Genomic DNA, 23,061 nt, shown 5'->3' on the forward strand with positions numbered 1-23,061 from the left:
AAAACTTCCCCAGATTAACGTCCAACGGGCAGCTTAAGGAAATGCATTGAAATTAAAATGTATGGAATGTCCCCAGTGGAGCGGCGGGCGTGCATGTGCACATGCGCGCATGCGCCAGCTGACAGGCGAGACGGCCAGCGTCGCGCTGCCCTCTGAAGAGGAGCTCGCTGTGTTTGCTCAACAAAGCAGGAGTCAGGCCTGCGTCACTAATCGCTCTAATAATAGCCCCGAACCAGCGTGTATCTGCGCCCGCTTCAGCCTAACGAGACCTGAAAGGCTCAAAGGTACACAAACGCAACAAAAGGACTGTTTTGATAAATGCAAAAAACAATCTAAAGCTGAATCTGAAATGTAAAGACAAACGCCCGCTCCTGAACACCGGAGCTGGAATACTGGTCTGGAAATGATAGTGGCTCTGGGTTGAAGCCTCCTCCAACGCAGCTGCACGTCAGGTCACCACAGGCTACAACAAGTATAAACAGCCCTCTGAAAGCAGAGTAAAGTGCTATAAAATCACAACTCCATCATCATCTCTACTGATCCGGTTTCACAACGCTAAAACCGGCCGCTAGAAATGTTCATCTGAATATTCAGTCGTGTGTTGCAGGGGGGAGTAAAACATGTGAAAGCGCTCCGTTCTCCCCTCGGCCTGAAGGAGGGTAGGAGAGAAAAGACGAGGGAGGAGAGAAGGCAGAGCTCGAAGGCTGGACCGGCCGTATTCAGGAGGAAACAATAAAACCAGAACACAAGAACACAGGAACAAACCCCTGCTGGAGTGGTTCTTTCAGAGCCTTTCTGTCTCCCACTCCTCCCACTGCTATCCTCTCGTCTCCCCCGCCGGGCCTCATCTTCACCCCCCCCTCCTTCACTCCTCGGCTGTTTTGAGGACCGAGTCGTCCCCCAGGATCTTGCAGAGCTCGTTGAGGCGATGCTGCATCTCAGGGATGCCGGCCAGCTGCGCCTCCAGCCGCTGCTTCTCCTCGGTGAGGGAGAGGCGCGTGGCCGAGTCCAGCTGCTCGAAGCGCCAGCCGCCCTCGCCGTCGAACTGCAGCAGGTGGGTGTGGTACTTCCTGCAGGCAGAGAAAAAGCATTTCAACGGTATTTCCAGGGGGTCTGCAGGTTTGACTAAGTTAAATTTAAGACGTTTTAATATTATTTTCTAACCAAATTTAAGACCAAAAATACAAGTCACTAAAAAATCCAGCGCTGAGGTAGAGGTTGCCGGATCTGGCGGATGGGTTCCAAACGTGACGTAAAACCCACCAAAATAATGAAAAACCAGCCCAAATCATACGTTCTCTAAATGCAAAATAGATTTCAAGGCATAAGCAAATGAAGCTTCACAAAACCACAGCCAAAAAGTTCACGCTCCAAACAAAGACTACAATTAAATTGAGTAGATTAAAGCAGATAAAATATCAGTGAGTTTATTGTGCAAGTTTCTACTTTTCTCTGCCATAATGGAAACTTTTTTGTTAATAATTTTTAGTAAATATTTTGTAAAAACCAGGAAAAGCAGCCCACATTTTATCAACCCGCCCAGTCCTATATTTTTCAGCTCCGCAGGAGATTCTCCTCCAAACAATTAAATAAACTTTCCCTTTTCAAAGTGTAGGAAAACCTTTTAATGATGACTGAATAAATTCCCTCTAAAATTAAGATTCAAAAATTAAGACCCTTGGATTGAGATTTATGACAAATTAAGACATTTAAAGGCCTTTCTTTTTAGGAAAATGGAATTTAAGACTTGTTAAGACTTTTTAAGGACCCTGAGTTCCAGCCCTGATTTGATCTCAACACCTCTAGGTTGAACTTGCCCCTCGGAGCCGCGAGCTCTTACCACAGGGAGGGCCGGTGTGTGATGGAGAGCAGGGAGATGCCGGCATCCTTGGCAGCCTGGAAAATCTTCCCCTCCACGTCGATGCTCACGGCGCTGGTGCACTCGTCCAGCAGGGCGTACGTGGGCCTGACACAACGAGAGTGGAAACAAGGTCATTTACTGCTCCTCTCCAAGCGATGAGACGCCGAGGCTGGTCCTCCTTACTTGTGGTAGAACATGCGAGCCATGCCCATCCTCTGCTTTTCACCTCCAGACAGCACGTCCTTCCAGTCCAGCTCAGCATCCCAGCCTGGAAAAAGAGAGAAAAGACACGTGAACCCTCCATTTTTTCGGGCTTGGAACTGACGTGGCTGGGGATTCATCACAGAAGTAACGTGCTTTTCACAATAAAGCTTGAATCAACAGATCCACCTTTAGAAAACAGCTACATAACAAATAAGGCAAAAGGGGGCGTAACCTAAACTGCATCGGGGAACTTTATGTTGTCTATAACTTCTCCCAGACGGGTTCATTTGTGTGTGAAACCAAGACATTTCCCACCGTCGTCACAGTGCAGCCATTCATACAGTAAACCCTCTTGCAGCATTAAGCCTCGTACAGTAGTGGGGTTTTAAAACAATGGCCCGGTTTGTTCCCCAGCGCGGGGAGAGCGGATGCCAATCCGTCACGCTCGAGTTTAGGCAACCCAACGCGTGACCCGGTCTGATCTCCGACACGAGCCCACCAGCTCTCAGGTGTGTGGAGACGACTGGTGCTGCACAGGACGTGGCTGTTTACCTGCATCAGCAACTTTGGAGGAAAAGTGATATAAAAACATCATGGACCTCTGACCTGAGGGGAGGTTGCATTGGGCTTGATACGACTCAAGTTCACTGAGCTGCTCATCACTCGACTTGAGGGGGATTTAAGAACAGAAAGTTCAAGTGGGCACCAGTTTCCATCACTCTCCATCTTTCTGCAGATACAGATACAGTCCTGCACCTACATGTCAACACGTGACACGCATGTTCTCAAGTCCACATTAACCCACATAGCTCACATTTCTGCCAGCTGGTGGCAGCAGCAGACATCCATAATGCACTTGGTTCCTACGTCACATCTTAAAGAGAAAAAGGAGTCTCTAAACTGGTGTTAAACCAAGATCATCACCCTGCTGGAAAAGTATCACGATATATTGCCATATCGATATTTTTGCCCACCCCTAGTGTTGATTAAGACCAACACAATGGACCTGCTAGCAGCCTTTCAGAGGGTTCTGTTCCTCAGTAAGTGTTTTATCTGGATGTGCATTAGCTGTGGGCTGTAACGGAGAGACCAAATCACAAGCTGCCAGTAAGGAGCTCAGCCATCTCCACGTGGGCATTTGTTGGTAAGAGTCTATTAAAGAAAGAAAACCCACAACGGTCACTCACATCTAACTGCACGTTTGTTTTTTTTTCTACATCCACCTCTCTAAACGTCAACCTTAAGATACAATAAGGTTGAAGTTCAGAACTTTAATGTTTGCAGGCTACTATCTGGATCTGGCCACGTCTGGCTCTCCTGGGAGCTCATTAGCCCTGATTTCATGCAGGGAAATTAAATCTTCAGGACCTAATGTGGCCTGTGGAAACACAACAGTTGGAGTGTTGCCACTGAACCCTCCTCACGTGAGAGTAAACCCTCTTGCTGAAACTGATTTGCCTCCCGCTGCTCCTCCAGACTAAAAGGAGTCAGGTGAGGAGGTTTGACACCTGATGGAGACCGGTCCCGGTAGAAGGAGGCCTCAGGGAAAACCACAGGCTTCACCAGGGAGATTTTCTCTCTCGGTTGCCTTGGAAACAGCAGCCGACTGAGGGGGCTGGATATCTAAAAGATAGTCATTTGCATCTTCAGGGTTTCTTTTAACAGAAGTCTGGTTTTGCTACGTTCACCGAGGACGAACCAGCTGTAAAGTTATCTGCACCACCTACCTCCCTCTCTGGTGACGATGTGGTTAAGGTGGACGATGTCCAGGATGGCCTCCAGCTCCGTGTCCCTCAGCCCCCTGGCGGCCATGTCCTCCACCGAGTCTGGGTAGATGACCTGGTCCCGCAGTGTTCCCATGGACATGTACGGCCTGCAGGGACACACAGACGCCGTTATCTCCTGTTTCTCTGCTCTTATCTGTGTTATGTGCTGTGTTCTGGCCCGAGTAGGTGGTTCTGTCGAGGGGAGGACAGCTTCCTCACACTGAAACGACAGACCCGTTCAGACACCCGGGCTGGATTGTGTTACAGCGACCAGGTGGCCGTCTCATCCCGCGTATAAAATATTCACCGCTCCGCGGGAGGGAGTCGGCCGAGTCTGCACCTCTGAGCGGAGTTGGGACACGCTCGTCCATCTCGCTTTGAAACAACCATCTTCTGTGGTTACTGGCTACGATATAAAAGCAATTCCTGGCTCGAAATCAAATAGCTTCTTTCTCGAAAAGTTCAAAAACCAGAAACATTTCACTGAATATCCCAGACATCCTTAATCTGATAAAATCCACATCGACTGAAAAGTAATTCTCAGTAAGGAATGCGTTTTGTAGAAAAATGTATACTGAAATTTAAAACATTTTTTTTTTTGCTTCTTCTCTCGCTGGTGACATTTATCAGCTTACAGGTGGGTGAAGTATTTCTGTTCCTGAGGTGTCGCCACTCACTCTTCGGATGGTGTAACAGGCAGCGCGGCCCGCTTTTCTGTCTTTATGGATTTTTCTCAGCTGTTGCAAGAACGAATTGTTTTGCTCCATCCTGGGGTCTCATGGGGAGCATTTCCAATCTGTGGCGCCTGCTTAGCTGGATTAGCAAACGTATGCCTTTACCCGAAGGTTTAGAGACCACGGCGAAGGTTTAAAGACCAATACCAAAGGTTTAAAGGTCGTGACGTAGGTTTAAAGACCAATACTGAAGGTTTAGAGGTCATGACGTAGGTTTAGAGGCCATGGCAATCTAGAATTATACATGTCATATAAAATGTATTTTTTAGCTTCTCTTCTGAGACTCATGTCAGTGTACAAGTCATGCCCACTCATGGAGTTTATTTTGAACATTCACCATATTCTCCATGACGTCGTTAAGTCTGAGTTCACTGTGTTAAAGGTCACCGGGTCTGGGGTTCTGGGTTACTTCTAAACCGCTCCACGTTGTCCACGGTGGGATGACATCACTTCTGCATTTATTGACGATCATGAAATCACAAACACTTTCCAGTTTTAAGAACCAGCTGGCAAAGTTCATTTTTGATAACCCTAGATGAGATAAAACTGGGATTCACCATCCAAATGTTGCGTTTAGAAGAAAAACACAGACACTTATCAGAGCAAAACACTGATGTTTTATGCTCCTTATCATGTGACCATGAAATGATTGTAAGTTGAAAGTCTTGCAGGCCGCCGGGACGGTAAATATTTCTCTCTATCTGGAGCTTGCGTATCTCCGTCGGCAGCACTCAAACTCGGCACCCGTGCAGCGACTCTCACCTCTGTGGGATGTAGAACATGTGTTGTGGAGAAGGCTTGTGGAGTCGGCCGCCGTAGACGGGCCACAAGCCGCTCAGGATCCTGAACAGGGAGCTTTTTCCACAGCCGTTGGGTCCTGTGATCAACAGGTGCATGCCCTCCTCCACCTGAGAGGGAAACCGTTTATTAAACACCCTGAAGACGAGGCAAGAATCACTTCTTTAGCCCAGATCACCTGGACATGACAGCCTTCTGACAGGGACAAGATGTGAAATCAGTTTGACAAAAAGAAATATCCCATGTTCCTTAAACTTTAGGAGGAGTTAAAAGTCCTGAAACGTCTCTTCACGTTGACATCAAACATGTTATCTTACGAAGCAGCACATATCCTCACTGCTTGCTGCAGATCTTTCATCAACATACTTGCAGCGTCTTGACTGATGACTAAACGGGTAGCTGAGCTCTGAAACTGCAGCCCCGAGGCTGCAAAACCCTGCCAGGAGAAATAAATCAGGCCAAATCAGTGGCTTCTTTCAATCCCGAGCTGAAAACATCCCGTCCTACGTCAAACATCCTCCTCTCCCTACCGTCTCGCTGATCTTATCTCATTTCAGCTGCTACTTTGTTCATTCTTTTATCCTGAGTTTCACTGTAGTTTATCTAATCTTTGCTTACTGTGTTAAGCTCTTTGTAGTTATGATGTATAGATTATCACTGAGGCTCAGTTAAAGTCCCTAAAGCTGCAAGACAGCTTCAGAAAAACGGAAATATCCAGGCTTGTGTCAAATGAGCAGCAGTGAAATAAAAGTTAACTCACTTATCCAGATACGGAGAACAGAGCAGTGGGATCTGCGAGGCCTCAGTCTCTTTAACGTTCAAGAGCAACACAAACATGTGCTGACTGAAGGCTGCGGAGTTCCCTGAGAGATTTATATTGACGGTGCAGAATTCAGACGGCTCAGAAAGTGATGCCCGACACCAGCTGGCACCGATCTGTGATTTTCAAGCCCAACAAAAACCTCTCCATCTCATTTAGACGCCAACAATAAAAAGACCACAGGGGATTGATCTTAAATGCTGATAAACATGAAGTCTGTTTGAGTGAACAGCTGAAACTGAGGTCAACCCCATCAGGCCACGAGCAACGAAATCAGAGCACGAGAGAGTTTGTTAATGCACAACACAAACTCTCAACCCAGCTAAAATAGCACTCACCTTTAGGTTCAGGCCCGACACTACAACGTCTCCGTTCGGTGTGATGATCGGGACATGTTCACACACGATGCCTTTGTCAATGTCAATCACTTCACCTGCAGAGGAGGATGGTAGAAATACACAAAAAAGTAAGAAATAAAGATAAATGTATAAGCAAAGAAAAAGGAACAAAGTAAAAAAGTACACAACATTTGTTATAGGACTATTAACTTAAATAAAATCTGTTTTCAGGTTGTATTTCTTAGCTTAGCAGCACTGATAAACATGAGGTCTATCCTCAGGGCAAACGGGTGGTTGCACGAGATACTTCTACTGTGAAAGCAGCTTCTTTCTTTATAATGTTAAGCTAAGAAAACAGGTGGTTTTGTTTCCACAGAACTGGAAAAAGATTCTGGAAGAACCCAACATAAATAGCAGATATGATGCAATCCTTTAAAAGTAGGGTAAGTGATTTTTGGATGACATCACATTTGTTGATATTTAAAGCAAAACTTTGACAAAACACAGCGGGTTTTGGTCAGTACCCCCCCCCAAAAAAACAGGCCCCATCATGAATCCTCTCAAGCCCGTCTTCCCTTATACAACATGAGATCACGAGCAGGAACCGCCCCCTCGATGATTAGCCTGAGAAATGTTTGAATGGACTGGAGTTCAGGCTGCTCCTACTGTTTGTTTCCTATTTATGGAGCCAGGGCTGTGAATCAAGATAGTTTTATTTAATTATTTATTTTCAATAGAATGCCTTACCCTGCCTTTAACGGGTTAGTGTAAATAAACTAAGCTGTACAGAGTCATCAGAAAAAGAGAAACACATCTACTGAATGATGACAAGAGTAAAAAAAGCAAGTAATGTTTAGTCAACTATTTTTGTGGAAGTGTAACTTACAATCTTGAGTTTTAAGTCGAGTATGGGGAACCACAAAGTCTTTATGATTTGAGAAGATTAGGATGAGATTTGAGTGAGTCCAACACAAAGCCACAAAAGAAGATGGGGTTTTTTTTAGTAAAAAGCAGTACTGAAGTAATCTCAGCAGAGGTAGTTTAGGCTGACGATGTTGGACATTGTACAACAACACAGTTCCTCAGACTCCACTGGACAAATTAACCTAAAGATTAACTTTCTGCCTGACTTGTACAACACTTTCTGTCAAGAACTCTATTAAAACGTCCAAAAAGTTAAGAAACTCAAAAGTCTTAAAAGGAACAGTCCAGCTGAATCTCATCATATTAAACAGAAGAGATCCTAAAATAAACCCCTGATGGACCACACTGACAGGCCAGGACATACGGGTTAAGTGACTGATTTCAACCAATCAATATTCTTTAAAGCAGTGGTCCCCAACCTTTTCTGTACCGCGGACCGGTTTAATGTCTGACAATATTTTCACGGCCCAATCTAAAAGGTGTAGCTGATAAAAACTAAATAAAATGACCGGCATTAAAAACTGTGGTATTTTCGCTATAGTAGTAATAATAATAATAATAATAATAATAATAAAACATCATTTTTGAAGAAATAAAATGAAATAATGGAAATTGTAAATTACCTATAATATCAGTGTTTCTATAAATGTGTTTTTATGTTTGTTTTCTCATTAACGTTATTTAAAGCCAGGCTTTTATTTTATTGTTACATATTAGGTAGACCGATATTTAGTGCTTTTATTTTGAAGGCGTCTCACCGAGACCTCGTAAACATCTGGCGCTTCGGACTTTAACGGTAAAAGTTTAACGGCAGTAGAAAGTGTGTCTGAAAGACTAAACTAGTGTCAGGAATGCCAAAGTGGAGCCTAACTGACACAAAAAGCACCTGCTGATGAGGATTTGTGCAAATTTTATACCGTATTTATGTCCAGCTTGAGTCTGGTTGCTCATGTATTGTGGTAGCTTTATTGCCAACCGAGCGAGCAGCTGCGTCGGTCTGTATTTAAGTTAAACTTATATGAATGTAGAAAGACTAACTATTTTATTTTATTTTATTCCTTTATAGCTCTTACAGTGTGTTTGCTGTGTATTTACATCCAAGGAATAAAAACATTGTGAACCATCAGTTTGAGAGTCATCCATCATCAGTCCGGGATTCTACAGAAATTATTTTTTAATAAAAAAAAAAAAAAATGTTTTTTTTTTTTTCTCTCTCTGTGCGGCCCGGTACCAGATGACCCACGGCCCGGGGGTTGGGGACCACTGCACAGGCATGTGCGTGGTGGAGGTGTTGCGTGAACACGGCAGCAGAGGCCTACCCTTTATTTCCAGCGGCCCATCTATGTGCATCTCAGGCTTGGTCTTCTTTTTTGTTGCCGTGGTGGTGGACACGGTGGAGCGCTTGTAGATGCCCTTCTGGACGTCCTCGAACACCATGAACATGCTGTGGACCCTCGCCGTGTAGCCTGCCAACTCGGTGACCTGTCCGACAAACACACGGGGTCACAGATCAATCCTGATGAACACGTCAGGGAAAACTGTGAGGTCAGACTGTGTGGCACAGGTCAGCGTCGGGGATGAGTGCTGATAACGGTGACCGTGTGTCAGGGAGCAACTACCCTGAGGGGATGCTGTTGCCACGAAGGACATGGAAACTTTCTCCAGAGCGTTAACCTTAGTTAACAATTAGTTGTTTGATTAGATTTTTAAAAAGCCATCAGCAATAATTTTGTTTTACTATTTTATTGTAAGTAAAGTTGAGGACAGAATGAATGCTCCACTTCTGTTTTCAATATGGAAGGTTTTACAATCCAAAACTCCATTATATCAGTACAATCAGTTAAGACACAATCTAGAGTCACATACGCCACTAGACAGGCAACAAAGGGCCGCTTTCACTTCCTAAGCCAAACACTCATTTTCTGAAGCATATAGTAGAATGTAGATAGATTATATATAGAATATAGAAATCATGGAATTCTTTACCACTGCGTATTAGTAAATTAACACAGAAATCAATATTCTAAAAGCAAATTAAGAAACACCTTGTACAGGATACCATAAACGCACACACATTTATACAGATACATACTGGACAGGGGAAGGTGTATTTTTGATCTGATTTTCATGGCCTAGATGATGTTTTACTGTATATTGGAATGTTTCATGTACCGTATGTTTTTTTTGCTTTAAGATAATGATTTACATGTATGGTAAAGTTTAATGTAGGTTTGTCGTGTTATTTTGTTTTCTTTCTTTACATCTTGTTTTTAACTGTATGTTTTAAATGTTTTCTTCTTTAATGTGGACCCCAGTAAGACTAGCTTTGTTTAAGGGCATAGCTAATGGGGATTCTTACAAATAAACAAACTAAATGTACACATATGTTTATCTTAATATCTTTATGGGGACATCAAGTTGTTACAGCCATCTTGCCACAGGTGCAAAAACTGCAGTTCTTTGACTCCAAAAGTGTGCATGTTATATATATATATATATATATATATATATATATATATATATATATATATATATATATATATATATATATATATATATATAAATAAAATGCAGGCCCTGGTCTTTTGATTGACAGTCTACATCTATAATGTCAAACGTGAAACTGTCAGTTTAGTTACTTAGCACATACTGTTTTCATTTAGCAGACACTTTTAAATCCAAAGCAACTTACATCTGAGAGAACAACACAACCAAGAAATCACATAGGAGGATCCAGTTGGATCAGTGCTGGTCAGACTGCTGAGAGTCCAGTTGGACACAGGTGCTGCCATGCAAGTGTTAGAGGATGTTTTTTTTCCTTCAGTAAGCTTGACTTTTAAGTCCTAAAAACATGATTTGTTGCACGTTTTACTGTACTGTACTGCCATCAGTTTTAGTTTGGCATGGAAGAGCAAAGCAGCATGAAGTATTTGCGTTGCCACCAGCTGCCAGCTCAGGCCCCTGTGACTCGCCAGTCACAGGGGCCTAATACCTCTCGATTCTTTTATAAAATAAGAAGGGGCCAGCAGCCCAGCATTCATTTTGATGGCGACATCAAAAATAAAGACGTACAATTTGAATTGGTCAATAATATGAAATATTACAGGACAGAAGTTACACCAAACTAGGGCTGAACGATTAATTGCATTTGCGATAATATCGCGATGTGATAAAACGAGATTTTCTAACCGCAAAGGCTGCGATTTGACCAGTCACGTGATCTGGTCACGTTGCCGGCAGGGGAAAAAAAGTCAACAGTGCCGCGTGTCCGCGTGTAACCTACTGTTTCTACCATGGCCTCAGTGTTAAGGCTCGGCCAGGCAGGGCTTTATAACTATATGGGCTTTATAAATGTATTAAATATATGAGCGCGGAGTCGGCGTGGCGAGGAGCTGCGCGCCGAGCACGAGCCGGGCGGACGGTCGCGCTGTGAAGCCGGATTTATGGTACCGCGTTAAATCGACGCAGAGCTTACGCCGTAGGTTACGCGGCGACGCGCTCCGTACGATGCGCGTACCGCGTACCCTACGGCGTAGTCTCTGCGTTGGTGTAACGCGGAACCATAAATCAGCCTTAAACCAGCTGCAGCCCTTTCAGCTCATGAGAGAAGGTAAAGAGCAGCTGCGAGTTGTCCATTAATGGTTCGTTTTGTTAACTCGTTGTGAGCTTTACTGGTTTGTTTGTTAGTTTGCTGGTGTTTTTTTTTCTCTCTGTGATTTTTGAGTTGTTTATGAAGAAGTTCTGAGTTTCCTGTGAGCAATACTCGAGTTGAGGGGGGATGAAATAAAAAACGGTCCAAATCATCCCCCCTGTAAAACTGCAATCCCTCCTTTCCATCCCTTATGTCATTTCATCAATGAATGTGGTTTTATTGCTATTTCAACATTTAGAGTCATCACCAGAAAAATAACTTATTTAACAATTTTCACCTGTTTCAAGTAAATTTTCACTTGAAATAAGTAGGAAAATCTGGCAGTGGAACAAGATTTATCTTCTTATTACAAGCAAAACAAATCTTGTTCCACTGGCAGATTTTTCTACTTATTTCAAGTGAAAATCTACTTGAAACAGGTGAAAAATTTTGTTTTTTCCAGTGATGAGTCTTGTTTTAAGTGTAATGAGATTTTTTTTTTTACTAAAATGAGACATTTTAACTAGAAATAAGACAAATATTCTTGTTAAGATTTTGAGTTTTTGCAGTGATCCACTTTACTTATCCTGTGAAGGACAGAGTCATATTGATAAGTTTAGAAAACTGTTTTTTATTGTTGTGTTTTGATGTATTTGATGTAAGCCCAGTGGATATTTAAAGCTTACAGAAGGCTGCATTTAACTGCTGCTATGTCATTCCTGCAGTATTTCTGTATTCTGTATTATTTGTTATATATTTTATTATTTGTAATCAGCACAAATTATCTGTCCCCATATGATAAAATCCACCATCCCCCCTGATTTTTTTTTTTACAACTCGAGTACTGCCTGTGAGGAAGGTTTTTTGTTCCCTGTGGGAGTTTTTCTGTGTTTTTCTATTAAACTACGCCTCGTTTTGGCTAAAGTTTAACCCGGTTTGGTGTCGTGCGATTGGGTTCAGAGAGAACGACCCATGTGTAGACGTGTTAAAGAGGTAAAGGCACAGATTTGTTTTCTTTATTGTGGTAATCTCTGCTTTAAATACATCTGGCATTGTTTATTATAAAACAGACTGATTTATTGCTTGTATGGTTGAAAAATACATGAGAACAGGACCTTGAAAAAAATAATCGCATATTAAATCGCAATCGCAATATTGAGGAAAAAAATCGCAATTAGATTATTTTCAAAAATCGTTCAGCCCTACACCAAACACATTTAAAAAATGTAAAATAATTGTGAAGTTGACAAAATAGCCAAATATAAACAGTTAACTGTGGGAAAAACCCTAACCCAAAGAAAACAAAATTCAAGCAAATAAAATATTTAAATATTCAAAAGAGGAAAATGTGGCCCTTTATGCTTGCGTGTAACTACAGGGTGTTGCTTTGGTTTTCAGCAAATGCACCCTGCAGAAACACAATGCAGGCTGTTGACACAGCTTGATTATTTTAAACACACACACATACACACACTCTTTCTGAGAACTCTCAGGCTCCGTGCGTGGCAGCAGAGATATGTTTGCCTGGTGTTTCATCCAGTCACATCTCTGCTCCCACAGTGGTCACACAGCGCGCTGCCAAAGGTCACCAGCAAAACATATAGTTCTGAGAGGAAGTTCACTCCCTCTGAACTTGGACATGTCAACATTGGGTTAAGACTTAAAATAGTTCCTTTAGTGGCGTAGAAGTAATGTGCAGTACTGAGCATACCAAGTCTAATTTAGTTAGTTTCTTGGCACCATGAAAAACAAAATTTGCTTTAATTGTTTCACAGCGTTTGTTTTTTAGTGGTTTCTGGAGTCATAATGTCAAAAGACCCAGTTGTGTCTGAGTTCCAACTATCCGACAGTTTCAGGCAGCGTTGCCCAATTCTGGTCCTTGGGGGCCACCACCCTGCATGTTTTAGGCAGACACACCGCGTTTAACGTGAGGATCCAGTCTGAGCTTTTTACACTGACCGACCCTCGGTGGAGAATAACCTCAGAGGGTCGTCTTAACTGCGGGTCAGGTGTAATGTACACAGAACTAACCGGGGTGGTGGGTCAAGGGAGGGTTTTGTAGATCACGTAACCCACAAGGGCAGGTTTTATTGATTCTTTTATTCTTATTTTATAAAATAAGAAACTAGCTGATGAGAGTAAGAACAGCAGCAGGAGGTTTCAGGTAGAGTCTGTATTAGCAAGTTGAGTAACTGGGGAAACGAAGGCATCCCAGAGCTGCTCAGCCTCGGAGCCGAGGACGCCATAAACCAACGTATGTCCAGAACCACAAAGGATGATTCATTATTTGAACAAGTGAACACAAAGATAACAAACCAGGGCTTTGCAAGAAGCAAAACCCGGCCAAAAAACTCTGATCCCGATGTTCATCCATCCTCGTTTAGAAGTCTACACCTGTCTGACGGCGTATACATTCTGCTGATTAGGACAGTATGTCATTCTACACACCCACACAGGTTAGGTTTTGTTTCACAGATCTAACACCCCTCGACTCGCCTTTTGTTTCGTAGATAATCTCTCGACTCGCCTTCCCTCCCCTCAACTCACCTTCAAGGCCGAGGTGACAAAAAACACGGCGTGCGTTTACATTACCCAGCATCATCCAGTGATGCAACCCAAAAACACCTTTAGTTTCTCTGCTTAACAAACATCTTTTCAAAGGAAACGGTTTCTTTCTTTGACGACAGCTTCTCAGTTTATGGCAGTGACGCCTCACTGGACCAGAGATGGTACCAACGTCGTTCCAACAGCTTTCAGGTCCCGAGAGGCCCGAGTCTCAGAGGTCCCCGCATTCCGCATTCTGAATACACCTTATAATTATTAGAGATAGCAGGGTGACGTTTTGTTTTCTTCATTTACAGGCTGTAAAAGCTTCTGTCTTTGTTGTTAATCACTAAAAGTGAAAATCTCCAACAACATGACTCCCCCTGTGACTCTGATGTTCTTACCGATGACAAAATATTTACATCAACGCACCATCTGATACCATTTAACCTAATAAGGAGGAACAAACGCTGCTATACGAGCCACCTCATCAATCTTTTAAGTAGCCATTGTGTGAAAGAGCACAAAGAAGAACCTATTACACGAAAGAGGAAGAAAGACAGACAGACAAACCGTTACATTTAAATAACTTTCTAAAAATGGAACTGGTGTCGAATAAGTGCGCTGTATCGGCCAATACAACAACTAGTAATGGAAAGGGGGGAAAAAAACCAGGCCGACATCAGCAACCAATACTGGCTGAGAGAAACAATCAACACAAGAGAGACTTCCGATTCTGATCACCAGCTGATAATTGATGCATATCTGCTTATGATACGTTTCCTGCCTCTGTTCTTTGAAGTCATTTTAGTTTCAAATGTTTCCAAGACACCTGCACAGCAATGTGTTCCTCAGGCTTCTCCTCGGTTCTGCCTCTGGGTCAAACAAAGCCCTTTCATATCGGCACAAAGAAGCTGTCACAGGAAGTTCACTGTGATCACGAGAGCGGGAGAGTTTAAGAGCTGACCAACTTAGACACTGTGATGCAAGTTGATTCACTGGCATTTTTTAAAAATGTATATAATGAATCTTCTACTTCTGCTGCCCCAAAATAAATCACAATCGCCTCCCATCACGACTCCTCCTGTGGTTGTTCTCCTTTGTTGTGACAGGATCAAATAAATTAGCATGACTTTTCACTTCGAAATTATGTTTTATTGCTGAAAAAACGTTTTAAAGAGAAACCATCTAAGTGAATGCTAAATGAGCCAAGAGACTGCTACACGCTTGCAGAAAGCATCTTCACCAGGTATTAACAGCACACTGAACAAGTGCATTTGCAGACTATAAATCATGTAAACACATCCTCTCCCGTTCACATATGAAATGCTGAAAGAGAGGGAAAGTGGGAGGAAACGGAGGTCTAAAACATCAACAGATGGAGGATTATTCACAGCAAGGCTAAGCCTGAAAGAAGGAGCTCTGGACACACACACACACACACACACACACACACACGTGCACACGTACACACACAGCTCAGGTTTTACTGCTGACCGACCAACAGCACCGTGAAATCAGCAGACTGCATCTTGATGGTTGTCACCAAGCGTTTCTTTAAAATCACTGAAGAAATAAAATCAAACAAAGACCCAGATGGACTCAGTTGTGTCGTCATGGCAACAATCCGGCCTGCAGTGGCGAAATAATCCGTAAACGATACTAAGTGGAACACGCCAGAGCTGTAGCATTTTGAAACTCTTTAATTACTGTTTCATAGACGAAGCTTGAACCAGCTTTTGAAACATAATACTCATTAGAAACATTAAAAGTGCCGTACTTGGACTTTTAGCTTTTCATAAATTCATAAGGACTCAAAAAAACAGATGAAAGTAAACTGTGTATCTGTATATCTATTCATATATAGATACATAGGTGGATACATCGGTCCACTCAGCCGTTTGCGAGGACATTTCTTCACTTATAAAGATTCAATAAGACACAAAGAGACGGGGTTTTTTGTTGCAGACGCAAATGGAAGATAAACTAATAAACAAGCACACAGGATGAGTAAGTGTTTGGAGGCGGGGGCCAGACACCCTTCCTCAGGAATGTTCTCTGCTGCCTAGAAAACGGCTCGCTCCTGCATCACTTAGCATGCAGGGACTCGCTGCTGCTGCGCACGGCGACGCTCAAGTCAAACACAAACCCCCAACACGCAGGTTCAAACCCATCCCCAGAAAGTGCTTCTCAAACACCAATACAAGTCACAGACACGCTACACGGCTGCGGCCGGCTTTGGTGGTTTGTTGCATCAGTTTACTCTCCCGTGTGCACATTTGGATATATGTAAAGTGGTAAATGGGAAATCCAGACGCAGACAGATAAGACATCTTCATCCCCAAACAAACCAGACCTTCCCTCGTGCACCACGTGTCCCTGAGAGGCTGAAACGCATACATGCTGGCTCACAGGCCCGTTCCCACCCTGTCACACACCTCCGACACCAATGTGCAGCAGCTAAATCCTCTTACGGACCAGAATGCAGCCACACTGAGCAGGCGCATGAATGGATCTCACTTGGTTTTTTTTTTTCGGATTAAAATGCAGTGAGAGATCCGGGACTTGGCCCTCAATGAACAAGGCCTTTCATTCACTCATTTGTTTCATCACTTTTTTCAAGCTAGAGTTCCCCGTGCAGCCAAAGGCGTCCATACAGTACGGTAAACGTCAGACGGTCATTCAGAACCAGCGCTGCTCCGTCCCGTGCATCCATCTCTTTTACCGCCCGTTCTTCTAAAGCCCTTACGTGCCTCAGCTCTGCAAAACCACCGTTTGACGGATTCCTTCAGAAAGATAACGTGCTCTGGGAGAAGTTCAGCAGTGGATGTGGGGGTGTTGGAAAACACATCGATCGAAATCTTATTTACTCAACATTCAGAAGTGATTCACAAATTAAAAAAAAAAAAAAGAGAGACTATTCCTGAATGAATGTTTTCCTTAGTAGAAGCGGATTTACCAACTATGTTTTATGATGTTAAGAAAACATGAAGTCATAAGCGCTGCCATCTTATTTCTCAGGGGTTAAATGTATATTTTGTGTAAGCAGTTGTTTCTAAAGTTAGTCAGACTGTCCAGAAACTGTCTCTCTGAAACTGCTGGTGTTTGGACGGTCTTTGAGTTTGCGTTCAGACTTGCTGAGAATTTCACCGTCATTTACTACCTGCTGAAAGGGAAAGCATTAGGGTGAACTTTAGTTTTCCAGTGAAGGAGGAGACGGATGTGAGTCATTTTACATGTAAATTAAAAAACAAAAAAAGCCAAGTACAGTATCTAAGAAACAGTACCAATGTCACATGGCCTGGATTCAAAAAGCTGACAGTAGCTGGATGCTTTCATTTGTTCTGTTTCTGCTGGGAACCTAACCAAACTCCAAACAGAAAACAACAATTACTTTAGCCAGGTCCAGAAAGACACTGCTACAGTGTAGGAAACCGTCATGCAGCCCCACCGCAGAAACAGGAGTATAATGGGCACATTTCTATATACTGAAACCGTTTCTCAGTTGATTGCGCAAGAGATTTCACATAGTTTCACTGTAGTTAAGTAAATAACCTACACTTATGCAACTGAGCTTTACGTACATGTTACTTCACATTTGAACTTCCTCTGCACAATACACTAAAGGAGTGAACCCCTGTCACTGGAAAGCCACATGGTGCCCACTCCGATCATCGTGTTACAAACTCAGTTTAATAGGACTGTTGCAGTACCGATGACATCTGTAGTAACTTGCTGTGCAGCTGCTTTTTACAGGTCACCAGTTACTTAAACTGGTCAAATACAAGTTAAAATACACCACATTTTCTCTTTTAAGACACAGCGCAAGAAAGAGATAATTTCAAGGAAAGCCACATTGTTTTCCAAAACCTAACAACACTGTTTTTGTTGGCTGAACCTAACCTCCATGTAAAAGACAGTACTTGAAACCCCTCAGTATTACCATGACGACTGAGAATCTACACTAGCAATCTTAATCTCAGCTCAGCTTGATGGTTATTTTGTTTGTTATAAACTAGTATCCAGAACTAAAAGTTCTGCTTTGTCTGAACAACAAAGCTCAACTCAAAAACACATAATATTCATGAAAATTTACAAAGAATTACCCGATTATTGAATTAGTTATATTAAATATGATACAACAGATTTGTTTTCAGCTCTGAACAAAAGTGGAATGACGTTTTCTATTGATCCAAATGTTATTATTACATCATAATAAGGGACAAGCTTTTAAATCTTATGTATAACACTCTGCTTTTTGCAGCTATGAATACAATGTTTGTACCTCTTTGTAGGAGGACATGATTCTCTCGATGGCATCGGCTCCTGACGCCAGGAGGTTACGGGCGGTGGTGAACGCCTCCGTCCTCTCGCTCACCATCAAGTGAGCCTGTCCTTCTGCTGTTTCTGCAGACAGACAAAAGAGAGAAGGCTGTGTAAGGCTTCTGAGCATCACGACAACATAGAAATGTGCTGTTTTTTTTTAAGTGGACTTGGTTAGAGATTTATTTTATGCCAGAAACACATCTCAGGGTTCCAGACTAACTTTTTTCACTAGGAGCACAGTAGCCCCTAACTGAAAATTTTTAGGGGCACAATCAGAAATTTTAGGAGCGCACATCGTTTATCGACACGCTAACCAAATGTTTACATTTCTACTACATTTCAGTGTATTAGTAATACGTATTTCATAATAGATTAATGAATTACCACAATGTGCTGTTTCAAATGCAGTGTTACATTTTATTGTGCATTTTTAAAGATGCCGCAACATAAAGTAAACTGACAGCACCATTGCTGTCATTATATATTAAAAAAAACATACATTCACATGATAAAAAAGTGCTTGGTAACAAAGTGCTTAGTAACCTTTCAGCCATGAATGTAACTGTTAAACACAGTACTTAACAAATGTACAAATATTGGGGGTACTGGCCAATAACATTTCCCTACTTGTGTCTTTACTAAAACCCTGAACTTACACCATTTGACCAAATTCACTGCCTTCACTCAAATAATTAAGGATCTTACCAAGAAATATTCTTATGTCTAACCTAAAAATGCCATTACACCTGACAACACACATCACTTAAAAGGTTAGGTGTTTTTCCCACGTGTTAAAATTTAACTTTCATTTGTGTCAAGCAAATTTTAAGCAGTGTTCAAAATAAAATTATGAGACCTGCTGTATTGGAGCACATTTTCTTTTAGTTAAAACTGTAGCGGGGACAGATGTTTAGAGAAACCTATGTATGTACCGGGTGAAGGCTGATTTATGGTTCCGCGTTACAACAACGCAGAGCTCTGCGTCGATTTAAGGCGGAACCATAAATCAGGCTTTAGAGGGGGGACATATCGGAGAACAACCAGAAGAATATAGAGTGGATTAAAAATAAAAGTTAAGCACTGAGCTACATGTGTCTCCCGTCTGGGCCATTGCAGACTCATGGCCTGAGCATGATGTTACTAAAACCAAACATACCCGCCGCCTCTTTCTTCTAACTTTATGTGCGCGCCGCGGCGGCAGCGAGTTGTGTCGCATTAAATGTCGTCCGGGCGTAATACCTGCTTTGAGCTGGTGAAATTAAACGAAAAAAAATAAATAAATAAATAGATCCCCCAACTCATTCCCTTTCACACTCATTGGCCTGCAAATATGGGGGTTCATTGAGGCACTCCTTCCACGTTTAACGTGTAAAAAAAAAAAAAAAAAAAAAACACTGGCAAATTTACTGGTCGCACGTGTGCGAGTGGACATGAAATTCAGTCGCACATACTCAAATTTTGGTCGCAAAATGCGAGCATTTGGTCGCAGTCTGGAGCCCTGCATCTGAGAAGTACTACTAACTTTTACAGTTACATTTTCAATAAGAGGCTAAATGCACACATCAGATACAGAGGAGGTCAGACTTTAAGTGGGATCTTGCAGGACGAAGCGCTGGCGGCATGAGCTGGTTCTTCCTACCGTTATCAGCGAAGCCGGTGGCTGTGATGATGGGCATGGCCACCATGATGAGCCCGCTGCCGCTCCACACGTACTTCATGAGAAACTGCTCGATCATGATGTACCAGAGGCGCTTGGACAGGATCAGGTTCATCTGATCTGCCAGGGCCCGGTAGCACTTCTGCAGCTGACACATCTCCACCTGCAAGACACAGCGCAATACTACATCAGCTGACGGTGCTGGCAAAGAAGCATCGTCAGACTCCTTTAATAACAAGATAATTGCATTGATGAACAATATTGTGACACTGCAAGGACTTTGTCATTAGTTGATATTGCAGCTGATAATGTCAAATGATTTGAACTGATATCTCATAATTGTAAAACAGAATTATCCAAATGTTCAACATCAAATGTCTAAATACAATTTGTATATGAGCCCTTGATGAAATGATTGTCGTATGCTTTCAGGAAAATACCAGATATGAAGTACAAAAAGTCCCTTTTCAACCTGGTTCTACAGTTCTGTTCATGGCAGACGGTTGTAGGGGGCGGAGTCAGCAGATCAGATTCAAATTTTACAGTGTTCAAGTTTCAACCAGAACACCCCCCTAAGTCTGAATTTGAACTAATAAAGTCAGTAAAATCTCACCTGCCTTAAAATCAGAATCCAACATGGTGGATATTCGCCTCAAAAAAGTAGAGTTGGCTACTATTTCTGTTTATAACATCAATATCTTATTTTGTTTGCGTTAAGTCAGACATTTATACAACCGTTTCCTTTTTTTAATAAGCAAATATGGTGTTGTCATGGTGATATTGTTTTAGTTGTTTGCTAAATACTGTGTACACTGTTATAAATTAGTTATGCGACCCGCAGCAGTAACAAGCTGAGGTTAGGTTGACACAAAGATGAGACGCTGTTCTGTTTCTCCATGGAAGTATGGATTTCCAAGTCCAAGTCGGAAGTCTCAACTAAAATGACTAAGATCGGAATTCCAACTTGGAAAGTCAGAGAAACATCAGATCCCTCAGAATCCAACATGGGCAGAGCATCAAGAAAGTAAAAGGTTTGGATTATATTATCTACACATAGTCCTGTGTGCATGTCTCTGTCACCAGTGGATATGTTGCTATGCTGTACATGTGCTCTAAATATTGTGTAAGAGATTGCAATAAATTAAGCAATGGTTAAAACCAGTACAGCATTTAGAAAAGTCTCTTGTATCCTACAAGCGTGTATTTCTTCCCAACTTTGCATCTGAAATGCAGCCAACATAAATCTGTTAGTAGTCCCCATTCCCCATCCCGCTACCATCAACATCACACTGAATTACATAGTCATACATTTGACATTTCTCCTCTATGCATGTTTGCAGGCCGGAGCTTCAGGAGCTACATGTTGACCTGCATTCCCCCCCTCTGATCATCCCACTGCTGTTTCCACCTGTCTGTGTAGATGTCTGCTATATGCTTGCTGACATCCTGGCCTGCCCCCCCCCCCCGACCATCTCAGTGTCTGCTGTCTACATATGTTTATATAGTCATCCCTGTATTACACTAGTTAGCCATTGTGTCTGTGTCTCTTCTTTTTTTCTGTTCTTCATTCTCTCTATCTGTTCTCCCTTTTCCTGCTCTGCCCAGCTGGTCTTCAGCAGCAGGGTCCCCCCTCATGATCCAGGTCCAGGTTTCTTCCCTCCTAAAGGGGAGTTTTTCCCTGCCACTGTTTAGCTTAAGGTTTTTCTCCCACTAAGGGGGTTTATACCTGCCATTGTTTATGTTACGTTTATGTAATATTGCTCGGGGGTCATGTTCTGGTCTCTGGAAAGATGCTAGAGACAACTTCTGTTGTAATAGACGCTATATAAATAAAATTGAAAAAGAGTCAGCTAGCATTATGTTACTGTGTTTCTTTTTTATGTTTTTGCTGTTCTTTTGTTTCTCTGATGCTGTTTTTTGATGCTTGTGTTTTATGTTATGTGTTACAGTATATCTGATCACTTATCAGTGATGCTGATCTTTTTTCCGATGCTTATGTTTTTATACATTATTTTATGTTATATCTGATCACTAATCACTGACGCTGATCTTTTTCTGATGCTTATGTTTTTACACTTTATTTTATTTTATATCTGATCACTTTTATCACTGATGCTGATGTTTTTTCTGAGGCTTATGTTTTTACACATTATTTTATTTTATGTTATATCTGATCACTTTTATCAGTGATGTTGATCTTTTTCTGATACTTGTGTTTTTATACATTATTTTATGTTATATCCTATCACTTTTATCACTGATGCTGATATTGAATGGTCCCATTCAGCCTGCACATCCCCTCCACCAGCGGTAACCATGGCAACCCCACCCACCTTGTGTCCCCTGTAGAAGGCGATCTCCTCGGCGTTGGCGATGATCCTGGAGTGCACGTACCGCAGGTACCCCTTCCTGTGGGCCTCCTCGGCCACCAGCTGTCCGAAGCGGGGCGAGCAGGCCCGCAGCACCTTGGCCGTGGCCAGCACCACCAGGCCGGCCAGCAGCGTGGGCCCGGTGGCGCTGGCCCCGCGGGCCCGCGCCGTCCGGATCAGCGTGTAGGAGGTGAGCACCACGTCCAGGATGGGCTTGGTCAGGTTGGAGTACAGGTGAGCCACGGTCTGCGAGAACATCATCACGTCCTCCGTCAGGGACTGGTCCGGGTTGGCCAGCCGGCCGTCCATGTGGCTGACCCGGTAGTAGGTCTGCTGGGTGAAGTAGGTCCGGTAGGCGTGGGCCACCAGCCGGGAGCGGAAGGCCAGCGCCAGCTTGCACTCCAGGTAGCGGATGGCGCTGTTGACGAAGGTGGCGGGGATGGCGATGAGCAGCCAGCGGACCAGCTGCACGATGAAGCGCCGCGGCTTCTTCTCCACGATGGTCTTGGCGATCTTGCCGTCCAGGCTGGCCACGTAGATGGACAGGAAGGTGCGGGACACCAGGGCCAGCGAGTGCAGGCTGAGCAGCAGCAGCTCCCGGGACAGCAGTCGGGGGAACAGGATCCGGGCCAGCTCCAGAATCTGCCGGAGGAACTCGGCGTTCACCCCCGGGCCGGAGGCGGGGCCGGCTTCTCCCTTCTCCCCCCCGGGGTCGGGGGTCTTGTTGTCCCGGCGGAGCCGCCGCCGGAGCAGCGGGTACAGCGCCCTGGCCCCGTAGGCGGCGGCCGCCAGCAGCGCGGCTCGCCGGGCTAAGTGCTGCCACCGAGCCGCGGACACCGCGTCCAGCATGTCCGACATGTTTTAACGTTAGTGGTCGACACCCATCCCGCGGAGCAGAGCCGCGGTGGCGGAGCGAGCAGGAGGAGAGGCGGTGATGGCTGCGGAGGAGGAGGAGGTGGACCGCTACATGCTGCTGCCGCTGGCTCGTCTTCCTTTTGAACCGGTGGCCGCTCATGCGCATTACAATAACCACGTTTCCGGTTTGGCCCTACCGAAATAAAAGTCAAGTCAAGTCAATTTTATTTATAA

At 43.5% G+C, this 23,061-nt stretch overlaps 1 protein-coding gene across 1 annotated transcript; it reads right to left on the minus strand.

The window, feature by feature from the left end:
- Positions 1-859: 859 nt before the first annotated feature.
- On the minus strand, positions 860-22,922 carry LOC133423845 (ATP-binding cassette sub-family D member 2-like). Its single transcript, XM_061714168.1, has 10 exons — positions 21,937-22,922; positions 19,586-19,766; positions 17,906-18,027; positions 8,765-8,927; positions 6,522-6,616; positions 5,328-5,473; positions 3,793-3,938; positions 2,045-2,129; positions 1,841-1,966; positions 860-1,070 (listed from the first exon to the last, which is right to left on the minus strand). Exons 1-10 carry the CDS (start codon positions 22,828-22,830, stop codon positions 866-868), a joined length of 2,163 nt encoding a protein of 720 aa, XP_061570152.1. The 5' UTR covers positions 22,831-22,922; the 3' UTR covers positions 860-865.
- Positions 22,923-23,061: the final 139 nt, after the last annotated feature.

The sequence above is a fragment of the Cololabis saira genome, chromosome 23 (genome assembly GCF_033807715.1).
Source record: "Cololabis saira isolate AMF1-May2022 chromosome 23, fColSai1.1, whole genome shotgun sequence".
In the NCBI taxonomy this organism is placed as follows: Eukaryota; Metazoa; Chordata; class Actinopteri; order Beloniformes; family Belonidae; genus Cololabis; species Cololabis saira.